This window comes from Protopterus annectens, chromosome 12.part0, assembly GCF_019279795.1.
Source record: "Protopterus annectens isolate FY-2018-M chromosome 12.part0, PAN1.0, whole genome shotgun sequence".
NCBI classification, from domain to species: Eukaryota; Metazoa; Chordata; order Ceratodontiformes; family Protopteridae; genus Protopterus; species Protopterus annectens.
The window spans coordinates 1298001026-1298013294 of record NC_056746.1 but is presented as its reverse complement, the minus strand read 5'-3'; the positions used below and the strand labels follow the sequence as shown (position 1 = coordinate 1298013294).

General features: G+C 44.7%; 1 protein-coding gene across 1 annotated transcript in view; it reads right to left on the bottom strand.

The window, feature by feature from the left end:
- Positions 1 to 12269, bottom strand: part of ASXL1 (ASXL transcriptional regulator 1) — a gene marked incomplete in the record, with an annotated part of 1368406 nt that overhangs the window by 127276 nt on the left and 1228861 nt on the right. Inside the window, 1 exon segment of the mRNA XM_044090352.1 lies at positions 11161 to 11266. Within this exon segment, the coding sequence (XP_043946287.1) occupies positions 11161 to 11266 (106 nt within the window).

The following is a 12269-nucleotide window of genomic DNA, read 5'->3' as shown; positions in this document are numbered from 1 at the left end:
AGCAGTGAGAGTGGGGAGCTCTGAGCAGCCTGTGGTTCCAGCCCAGTGACCTGTAGCTTATTGGCCATTTTGGGCCATTTCCTATCTCTTTCTAACCCCCTGCTTTAAAGCCAGCTTTAGCGCGCTCTTGTAATTTAAAGTTTGTCATGTTTGTTGCATTTACCTGTTGAGGCTACACACTCAAGTGCTCTAGCCTGTTACATATTTATTGCATTTTTCTGCTGTTTGTTGCAAAAAAAGAAAAACAAAAAAATTATCCTCGTTTCCTATCTTTCCTGACGTAGAGTAGTCCAAATACAGGCTTTGCTGTATTCTGGACTTTTGGAAAGTTCCTGTGTTGCCCATTTCCTTTCTTGGATAAAGGGAGGCTTCTTTGTTCACCAGTGGCAGTGGGGAGCTTAGAGCAGCCTATCTATCCCTGGAGGAGTGTTCCCAGCACAAGAATCTGGTAGTCTATTGGCCATTTTTGGCCAATTTCTAGCTCTTTCAAGTCCTCCTGTATAAAGCCTGCTTCGGCGCGGTTTGTGCACTTGTTACTACTCAGCCAAGCTCCTCGTGGTCCTGCAGAGTGGTGCCAGCAGCAGAGAGGCTAAAAGAGCGACTGCTAACCTGATAAAAGTGTTTTTTTCCTGCTACTACCTGGGCGGCTGTCCGATCTAGCTAAACTGCAAGTATTTCTGCTTCTTGAACTGTTTTAAACTGTTTAAAGTTATTTTTGCACCTGCACTTTTAAAGTTTGCCCTGTTTGTTGCATTTACCTGTTGAGGCTACACACTCAAGTGCGCTAGCCTGTGTTACATATTTATTGCACTTTCCTGCTGTTTGTTGCAAAAAAGAAAAAAAAATAAACAAAAAAAATGATCCTAGTTTCCCATCTTTCCTGACCTACAGTAGTCCAAATACAGGCTTTGCTGTATTCTGGACTTTTGGAAAGTTCCTGTGCTGCCCATTTCCTTTCTTGGATAAAGGGAGGCTTCTTTGTTCACCAGTGGCAGTGGGGAGCTTGGAGCAGCCTATCTATCCCTGGAGGAGTGTTCCCAGCACAAGAATCTGGTAGTTCCTGTGTTGCCCATTTCCTTTCTTGGATAAAGGGAGGCTTCTTTGTTTACCAGTGGCAGTGGGGAGCTTGGAGCAGCCTATCTATCCCTGGAGGAGTGTTCTCAGCACAAGAATCTGGTAGTCTGTTTGTTGCAAAAAAAAAAAAATTATTCTCGTTTCCCATCTTTCCTGACCTAGAGTAGTCCAAATACAGGCTTTGCTGTATTCTGGACCTTTGGAAAGTTCCTGCGCTGCCCATTTCCTTTCTTGGATAAAGGGAGGCTTCTTTGTTCACCAGTGGCAGTGGGGAGTTTGGAGCAGCCTACCTATCCCTGGAGGAGTGTTCCCAGCACAAGAATCTGGTAGTCTATTGGCAGGTTGGGCCAATTTCTAGCTCTTTCAAGTCCCCCTGTATAAAACCCACTTTAGCGCAATTTTGCGCATAACGCAGCATCGGGCAGCGCCGCTTAATTGGGTTTAAACCATTCTCGGATCCACAAAGTCTGCTCTTCACTTTTTCGATTAGAACTGATCTAGTTCTCATAATAAACACCCCATTCCCACTCTAAAGCCAGGCATTTGCTCACTAAAGCAATTATATAAGTCAGCACTAAAAAATTAAAAGCACTACACCCTCACAAACTCCCCTTGAGTACTTTGTTCCCCATTGGCCCTTTTTTTCAATTATAAAGGAATTCCCAATACTATCCTAGCATGTCCAAAGGTCAGTTGTCAATCTCCTCTCCTGTCCAGCTGGTGAATCTAGGAATCTTGAGGCAATGTTACAACTGCCTCACGTACACAGACGACCCTCTCCTACTCCCAACAAATTCCAACGCATGTGAGAGATGCAACCATATAGCCAAACTGGAGGCTAAGCTCTCTCAACTCAGTACTGGCATAACCAGTCAGGAGTAGAAAGAAACCACACTCACTACAATTCCAGTCTCACATAGACCTACCACGACAGCAAACCAAACACATAAACACACAAAAACATACTCGGAGGCTCTAAATAAAAATCTGCCTAAGCAGCAGAGACCTCCAAAGCAGACACCCAAGCAACCGCTACCCCAAAACAAAACACATGCAACACATAGCTCACAAAGCCAGTGTGCCGAACAGTCACAGCCCTTAAGGCTAAACAACACACCTGATACACTTGTAATAGGTGACTCTCTTGTCAGGCACACTGACATCCCGCTCACCAGGCTGAACAAGGAGAAGGTCACGGTGAGCTGCCTTTCAGGCGCTAGGATCCGCCACATAACACAAGCACTCAGGTCACTCTAAGGCAAGTACAAATATGACTCAGTCATTGTCCATGCTGGTGTGAATGACCTGAGACAGACCTCCCTGGACTACTTGAAAAGAGACAGAGGAGCTCTCTGAGCATGTAGCCCAGGCTGGTATGACCCTGACCTTGAGTAGCATCTTACCCTCACCAAGAATGATGCCACAATATGAAGACAAGATGATCAATTTCAACAATTGACTTAAGTATTGGTGTCATTCAAAGGGGATCCAATGCCTGTCTGCCTGGGATGACATGCGCGACAAGCCACGATGCTTCGCTAGGGACGGCTTGCACCTGTCACCCCTGGGATTTCGGATATTGGCAAAGGCTCTTGCCACCCACATAGTGCCTTTTTTAGGCAAGGCTCAAAAGACAAACCCACCTCCATAGGTATCACAAGGGATAAAAAACTAAGAGTAATGCTACTCAACGCCAGAAGTCTAAACCTCAAGATGCACTTGACGAAACTCTCCTTAGCATGGAGAACATCGATATCTGTGCAGTAACAGAAACCTGGTTCAAGGCTCCCAAGAGCACCCCAGCACTACCAGGTTATACCTCACACCATGTTTTTCGGCCCCAAAACTTGGACCAAACCACAAAAGGAGGGGGAGTATCAATATTCGTCAAAGATACCCACACCTCCAGGTTGGTGGCACAGCACGAAGCATCAGAGACTATCCATGTGCAACTAACAGCGGGTAAAACTGCCTTCTAGTTTATAGCCTGCTACAGACCACCCTCCCAAACCCAGGAACCCCACTCAGCCTTCCTGAGAACACTGGAAAATATGAAGGTCTCTCCAAACACCATTATAATGGGCGACTTCAACTACCCTAACATAGACTGGGAGCATTACTCTAGCTCCAACACCCTAGCCCAAAGGTTCCTAGAATTTATAAACTCAAATGCTGTGGAACAACTTGTTGGCACTCCCACAAGAGGGGAAAACATACTGGACCTGATCATCACCAACATGGGGACTCTATGCTCCAGACCAGAAGAGTATCCCTCACTTGTAAGATCAGACCATAAACTAATCTCACTAGATATTCACATCCAGACCCCAGACCCTGCCCAGAAAACCACAGTGAAAAACTTCTCTAAAGCAAATTTCACACTCCTCAAAACTGAGGTGGAATCCTTCAAAGCCCCCGGGCCTGTGGAAAATACGGCCCAGACCGCAGAATCCTTTATAAACGCATTCTATGAACACCTTCAGGAATGCATAGATCATGCAATCCCAAATAAAACCAAGACCCAATCCTCCAAAGTTAGGCGTACTGTCTGTTGGACCCCAGCCATAAACAAACTATACATTAGAAGGAGGAAGCTACTACATGATAGAGCAAAATCCCAAAAAGGGAAGGCATCTCTGATCAGTATTAGCAAAAAGCTACGGGCACTCATAAAATCGTCTAAGGCCAGCTTCGACAGAAAAATTGCACAGGGCACTAAGGATAATCACAAGGCTTTCTTTAGTTCTGTTAGGACCCTGGGTGGGAATTCCCAGATATGCTCAGAATTAGTCCAAAATTACAAAAAATACACCGAACCCACAGACATTGCCAACATCCTAGCTGACAGGTTCAGTGCAAACTTCTCCCCCCCTTCCCCACCAAAAGGGCAAATATCTATCCCAGCAGAGTGCTGCCCCCCTGACATCTCAGATGCTCAGGTAAGAGCCGCCCTCTCCAAAGCAAAAAACACAGCATCAATGGGACCAGACGGTGTCCCGGGCTGCATCCTACATGAACTCCAAGAAGAACTAAACCCAAACATAAAACTACTGTTCAATCTCAGCCTTACTACAGGATATGTACCCAAAGAGTGGCGACAGCAACAGTGGTCCCTCTCCACAAAGGTGGTGCCTCAACGGATCCTGGAAACTATCGCCCCATAAGCTTGACTAGCTTGGTCTGCAAAGCTATGGAAAGGATCATCATGGACCTCATAAATAAAGATATTGGGGACCTACAGACACTGGATCCTACCCAGTTCGGCTTTGTTAAGGGCAGATCCTGCCTCTTAAACCTGGTCGATTTCTTTGAAACAGTCACCAAGGCCATTGACGAGGGGAAGGTGGTCCACACAGCCTACCTGGACCTTGCAAAAGCCTTCGATACAATACCCCACTCAGGCATTATAGATAAGCTCACCAGCTTAAATATAAACCCCTATGTCACTAGATGGGTTGTAAACTGGCTCAAGGACAGAACCCACATGGTTAGAATTGCTGGAGCCATGTCAGACTCCAAACCAGTTACAAGTGGCGTCCCACAAGGCTCAGTCCTGGGACCTCTCTTGTTCGGTATATATTTCTCGGAGGTACAGGCTAACACGGAAGGACTGTGGCTGACCAAGTTCGCAGATGACTGCAAACTGGGCGCCATAATCGATTCTCCAGCCGACACAAGCAACCTACAAAAGGGCCTCATAGAAACAGACAACTGGTGCCAGAGCCATGGCCTCAAGCTAAACACCAAAAAGTGTATAGTCACCCCCTTTGGCAAAAACAAAGTGCCCACAAATTACCACATAGGTGGTAATCCATTAAGTACGGAAGAAATAATTAGGGACCTGGGGACCCAAGTTGATAGCAATCTCATTTGACAACCAAGTGGCCAAAGTGGTTAGAAAAACATTTTATATAGCCCACCTAATCATGAAGGGATTCACATCTAGATCAGGGGAGGACATCGTGCCTCTTTACTCATCCCTCATCAGGCCCATAATTGAGTACAATGCCCCTTTTGGGATGTACCTTACCAGACACCTGCAGCAACTGGAAAGACCCCAAAAGTACCTCACCAAGAGGATCAAAGGGCTCAAACAGATGCCATATGCTGCCCGGTTAAAGAAACTCCAGCTCTACTCAGTGGCATACCGGCTCAGAGGCGATCTGTGCCTGACGTATAAAGCCATGTCCAACCCGGAATTAATGGACATGCTGCACCTCAGAAAATCCAAATCCCATTGAGCTACGCGCTCGAGAGACTTGAACCTCAGCACTGAAATAAATAGGACATGCTGGAGGGACAGATTCATAACCCAGAGGCTCCCTTCACTCTGGAATAAAATCCCAGTCAAGGTTAGGCAGAGTCCCTCACTGACTCTCTTCAAGAGGAATCCTGATGAGTGGATGGGAGATGGTAGGTTTACCCCGTGTATCACTTCTGTGTCACTGTTAGACAGAGGCACAGTATACTAACCTCGAAAAAGGGCATAGCAAAATTCATTTAAAATGGATGGCGAAAGCCAAACACACTTTGGCTAGGCTTATAAATGCCCTAGGGCAGATAGCCTAGTATGAACCTATGAACCTATAACAAAGTTATGGGTCCTACATCGGATGCTGTTCCTTCTTCCATGATGTCAAGGGTATAAAACATGCAGCCGACTTCATTACATCAGTTTTTCTTGCCCAGATGTCAGGTGCCCCCTAATGGGGAGCAAATAAACACAAAAGTATACCTCCAACAAAAAGAAAATACACCAAAAAGGCTTTTAAGTAAAGGAAAGTACAGGAATAGTCAGAAAATGTAGGGGGCTGGAGGGAGGGTAACCAGGACTGCAACAGTGAATACACTTCAGCATCTACATTTATGGTAATTGTACACAACTGTACTATGGTTCTTCGTGTTTCACTGCTGCAATCATTACATTTGGGTAGATTCCCAAAGCTATGGTTGGGAGGAGGAGTTTATACAGCATTAGGGCCAGCTATAAGACCCTGTAAGACAGCAGTGGCAAAGCCAGCTCTGGATTTAGAGAAAATTGGTAAATGATAATGCTTGGTGAAAGTATGAACAGAACTCCAGGTAGCAGCTTCTAGGATATCCCTGGTAGGGACACCTCTGAGAAAGGCTGCAGAAGTAGATGCAGCCCTGGTGGAGTGAGATCTGATCCCCTGGGGGATATGTTTTCCATGGTGCTTATAGCAGAAATTAATGCAATGGCTTATCCATTTGGAAAAGGTTTGTTTTGAAATAGCCTTCCCCTCTGCCTCTGCAGCAATTGCTACCAGCAATTGTTCAGATTTTCTTTGAGATTTAGTCCTGTCCAAGTGGAATCTTAGTTGTTTGTGCACATCCAAGGAATGCAGAATCCGTTCTCCTTTGTTCTGTGGATTGGGAAAGAAGGTTGGCAAATTAATGGACCGAATAAGAGCCACACTGGAAACCACCTTGGGCATGAAGGATGGATTGATTTTGAGAGATACCCTGTCCGCATTAAAGATGAGAAAAGGCTCCATTGCCACAAGGGCTTGTAATTCAGATATCCTTATAGCTGAAGTGATTGCTAAAAAAAAGGCTGTTTACCATGAAAGAAATTTTAAGTCTGCAGTAGCAGCTGGCTCGAAAAGAGGCAGAGCGAGTTTCTCCAAAACAAAGTTAAGGTCTCAGGCAGGGATTGGAGCTCTCCTGGGTGGTCTCAAGTTTTTTGCCCCTCTGAGTTACTGCTTGAGCAGAGGATGTGAGAAGAGGGGTGGTTCCATGTTATACTGAGCTGAAATAGCTGAGGCGTGGATTTTTAATGGAAGAAAAAGGCAGGGCCTTGTGAAGCATCTCAGTTAAGTATTGCGAAATCTGAGGTAAATTGGGTGCTGCTGCGCTCATCCCTAAAGATTGGTTCCAGGCACAGAATATTTTCCATAGCCTCCAAGATGACATCCATCACAGGTTTGCTGAGGGGATAAGGGTGAATTTAAGTGATTAGCCAGGCTGCAAGGTTTAATGTTGGAAGCTGAGGGTGTAGAATCTGGTTATCTTGCTGAGACAGCAGGGAAGAGGTCTGAGGCAGGTGCCATGGAGATATTTGCGACACACTGCGTAAGAGGGGGTACCAGTGTTGGCAATCAAAATCATCCTTGGTTTGTCCTGTTTGACTTTTAGTAGAACTCTGGAAGGCAGAAGGGGAAAAACGTAGACTGACAGATTTTTCCAGATGAAGGACAGAGCACCCACTTTCCAGGCTTGTTTGTGGGGAGTCCTTGTGCAAAACATGTCCAACTGGTAGCTCTGGGGGGAGGCAAATAGATCTATGTCTGGGCTCCCCCATTTGTTTGTCAACATATTGAAAATCTGTGGTTCCAGTTTCCACTTGTGTGGGTCCATGAGGTTTCTGCTTAGTCCGTCTGCCAGTGTATTCAATTTTCCTGGCAGGAATTGAGCTTGTAGATGCACTTGGTAGCTCAGGACTGTGTTCCACAATGCCATGGCTGGTCTGCAGAGGGGGTAGGAATGTGTACCCCCCTGTTTATGTACCACATAACTGTGGCGTTTTCCATCTTTACCATTAATTGTCCTGGATGAATGTAGTCCTTGAAGGCTGTCAGAGCATTCTGTACAGCTAACATTTCTTTTTGATTGATATGTAGGTGCATTTGATTTGGGTTCCATTTGCCCTGAATGCACTTCCCTGCCAAGTGAGCCCCCCATGCATAGTCTGATGCATCTGTAGTTAGGGTTTGGAAGGCAGGGGGTAGTGTGAATGGTAATCCCTTGCTTTGGTGGCAGGTTTCTGCCCAACACAGGAACTCCAGGTGTAGGCAAGGTATGACAGGAATTATTGTTTCCAGGCTGTGACAATATTGACTCCATAGACTTTTTAGATACCACTGTAGTTTCCTCATATGCAGTCTTGCATATGGAATTAGAAGAATGCAGGAGGCCATGAACCCCAAGGCTTGCAGTATTTGTCTTGCAGATAGTAGGGTTTTTGTGGCCACTTGTCTGAGGTAAGTTACCAAATGAATTTGCTTCTCTGGCATGAGGAAAGCCATATGGGCAGTTGTATTCAAGCTTTCACCCAGGAATGTAATCTGTTGACAGGGTACCAGTTGCGATTTCTTTTAGTTTATGGTGTACCCCAGACAAGTTAGAACCCTTTTTACAAACGCCAGATGATTTAAAAGTATGCTTTGGTTTTCTTCCTGAATTAGACAATCGTCCAGGTATGGATATATTTGAATATTTATTTGCCTTCAAAATGCAATAACTGGAGCCAGACACTTTGTGAATACCCTGGACGCAGTAGACAAGCCAAAGGGCAGTGCAGATAACTGATAATGCAAGTAGCCTGCTTTGAAGCGTAGGTATCTTCTGCAAGATTCCCTTATTGGGATGTGCAGGTATGCTTCTTTTAACTCTAGAGTTGCCAACCAGGCGTCTTTGCCTAGCATAGGAAGTAACTGGTGAAGTCAGCATCTTGAATTTTGGAAGCTCCAGAAAGGTGTTTAAAGAAGACAGGTCCAGGATTGGACGCCATGATTTGTCTTTTCTGGGTACCAAGAAAAGCCTTGAATAGAAACCTTGTCCCTTTTCCACTTCTGGCACCAGTTGAGTAGCCCCCATGCATAAGAGAGAAAGTATTTGTTTTTGAGCCTCTGCCCACTGATTCGGGGGCAGGTCTGGCCACCTGTTTGGTGTTGGCAATGTGTGGAAATGAAATCTGTATCCTTAGGACACTATTTAAAACCCATTTGTCCTGGGTTATGAGTTCCCAGTTCTTTGCATGAAGAGCAATCTTTCCCCCCAAAGGGGCGGTTGAAAGATAAGTGCTTGGTAATTTTAAAAGGAAGTCATTGAGACTGTTTACTGTGGGGGGTGTCTTATTTCCAGATTTGGAAGCGGAGGCCCCCACTGCTTAGCTCTGACAAAACGCTGGGTCTGAAACCTGGGGTTTTTGCTGTGTCTGGGTTTGGCTTGAGGGGATCTGAAAGGGGCTGGAAAGGACCAATTCTTAGTAGGCCAATGCCTACTAAATCTTGGAGGTTACACTTGTAAGAAATCTTTAACAGTTTGCATAGATTTAGCTTTATCTTCCAACATTTTTAGAACTTCTTCAGTGGCCCTGCAGGACGCCTCTAAAGAATCAAAACCACATTGCAAAGTATGTTTTCCAACTTATCCAGCAGAATGCATTAAATCCTGTAAATCTTTATTTTCCACACAGTCAGGAATCAAAATCATTTTCTGTTTAAGAAGTCCAATAATATGCTGTTGATATTTTAACATATGAAACTGGCAGTTTAATGCTCTGCCAAGATCGTAGAAGTATACACCTTTTTACCGCATCTATCCAGCGCCTTGGAATCTCTATCAGAAGGGGTAGGATTTTTTAGCAGTAGAAGCCTTAATGCCCTTGGGCCCCTGAGAAATGGTTTCTGGATTTGCAACAGGATTTTTGAAAAGAAACTTGCGGGACTCAGGAACCCTGCAGTATCTGTCAGGTTTACTAGGAGCCGAAGGCAGGGAATAGAGGGCCAAACTGGATTCAGAGAACACATCATCAACAATGTCTAGTACAGGAGGTATAGCCAAAGGCCTATGCTGAGGTAGACGTAGGAAATCCCTAAGCCTCTTTTTTGAATCAGAATATTCCTGGCTTTCCCAGTGGAAATGCTCCCTCTAAGCATGTAAAGTTTCCCCAAAAGAAAAGTCCCCAGAAGGGGAAGCAGAGGGAATAGAGTCCTCTGCATCGGAATCCTCATAAGTAGGTATGGTCAAATCCAGGTCATTAGAAGAGCCAGAAGATATAGAATCCTGATCAGAAGATTCAAAATCAAGTTCAGCCCTAAGCCTCGGGGGGGGGGGGGGGGGGGGTTTGACTACCCCTGATTAGAGAAATTAGATCTTTTACTTATCATTTGTTTTTTAGGCATAGGGGCCTGAACACGTGGCCTGGGCGTCAGTTTTTTAGACATGGATCGAGATTTAGGCCTTAGTAATGAAGGCGGTGTCGATTTTATATGCAAGTCTGTAGGCCTGAACACACCCTTAGAAGCCGGTGCCTGCACAGCGGCTTAGGACCCATTCCAAGGTAGAGACATCCGCGGGCTCCTTAGGTGAAGCATCTTGCGGCATACCGGACTCCGAATGGTTCTCAGTAGAGGCCTGTGAATCAGAAGTAGCGGGTATCAGGGACTGCAAAAGCGCCTCACTGAGTACCAGCGAACTGGCTTAGGAGAAGCGTTGTCGGCAGTTTTGGACCTCGGCGGCTTGTCTCTGTCTTTATCTTTGCGTTTTTTCAGAATTCTGGTAGTCGGAAGGCTAACCGACATTTCTGGATATTAAACTGAGAACCGAAATAATTAGAGGCAAAAATGTACCAACGGACAGTGCGCTGATTAAATAAAGCACAAAACCGACAGCAAGGTACATCGTGGTCAGGGCCTCGGCAAGGAATACAGTACGAATGAAAATCTTTGAGGTATTTGCTTTCCTCAAGTAATGCAATTATTAACTTTTACTGACATCGGTAAGGAGCAAGAAAAAGTTTTCCCAACGGGGTACTTAGCTTTAAGTTGAAGACTTTGGTCCTGAAACTCGAAAACTAAAATTTCAGGAGTCGGCCGACCGGCACTTGCCAACTGCTTCTGCTTCGGGCACCGCACAGCAAGAAAGACTGATGTAATGACAATGGCTGCATGTTTTATACCCCTGACGACCTGACATCATGGAAGAAGGGACAGCATCTGACGTAGGACCCAAGGCTTTGTTAATCAGGCTGACTGACGGCAACCTGCCAGCAGATTACCCAAATGTAATGACTGCAACAGTGAAACATGAAGAACATCAAGCTGTGACCAACTTGTACATAAATTAATACATCTGTAAAACCACTAGCTTGTCTTTCATTGAACTAGAATGCACGGCACTACATGCTGGCTATGACTGTTCCCTTTTAATAATTTCCTATAGGCCACTCTTGCTCTTTGCTGCCAAAGTGTAGTCCAGGAACAAGCAATGCAAATTTTTCTGAGAAGTACAAACCTTTAATATTTTTAAACATTATACAAGAAAATAAAATCAAATACTTGCATCTGCCCATAATAATCCTCAAAGAATTTTTCCTTCCAATGTTCAGTCTTCTTTTCTTTCTCCATTTCCTGACGAAGTCGCACCTGCATCTCATGAGTGAACTCACCTAAACAAAGAGATATTACAGTATTATAGCAAAGAAAAAAAAAAAAAGTAACATGACAGACAGGGAGGGGTTGGCATTATGGTTAAAGTCTTCACCTCACAGATACAAGGTACAGGGTTTGATTCTGACTTCTGGTTACTGGCTAGGCTTGTTAATCTGTTGACAGAAAGGCTAGTATTTACCTATGGAGCCTATAATACGTTAACTAGAGCATTGTAAAAGAAAGAACACTTAAATTTCTTAAACCAGAATGGATGAACTGCCAGGGACAGAACTGTTCAGATGCTGCAGGAGGATACCACTTTATTCCCTACAAGTCAGACATATCATCCTTTGCAAATAAAACAAAAGATGCAAATGTTAAGTGGTAGCTAAATAAATGAGTTTAGTGGAAATGTGAATCATAAAAACTAACTAATTCACACTGTTTTTTTGCAAGTTCTTGGTTTATGAACATTTTCTCCAAATCTACTACCAAAACCCTTCCATAATGCTGGATTTGTGAGTGAGATCTCTGGTCTCAAGCCGGGAAGGGCCTAGCCTGTAGCTGCTACGGATGTATGGCTGATAGACCTTTGTCAGGCTGGAGACCCCACTTCTATCCCACACAGTCCTGCCACATCTACTTCTCCAGTTTATTCTCAGTGCAAACCACAAATGAAGCAATGGGTGGTGTGGGGGGGGTCTTTTTACAGTCAGTCTGCACTCACAGACATGCAAGCTATACACTTACTGTAATGACAGATTCAGACAACTTTCTCGATATACTGTAATATTTTGGACTGGTCACCAAAGGCATGCACTTTGGCAAAATATTCATCTACCTCAAGGGTGAACTCACTCTCTCACCCCCAAATGATGTGTTGCTTCCCTCTCCAGATCAACTGTGGCCACTATAAATTATGCAACACCAGAAAAATGTCCTGAAGGCACTAACATGATCCAGTAGCCTATGGTTTTACCTCCAGATTGGTACATGGGTGATAATTTGGATGAAGGTAAA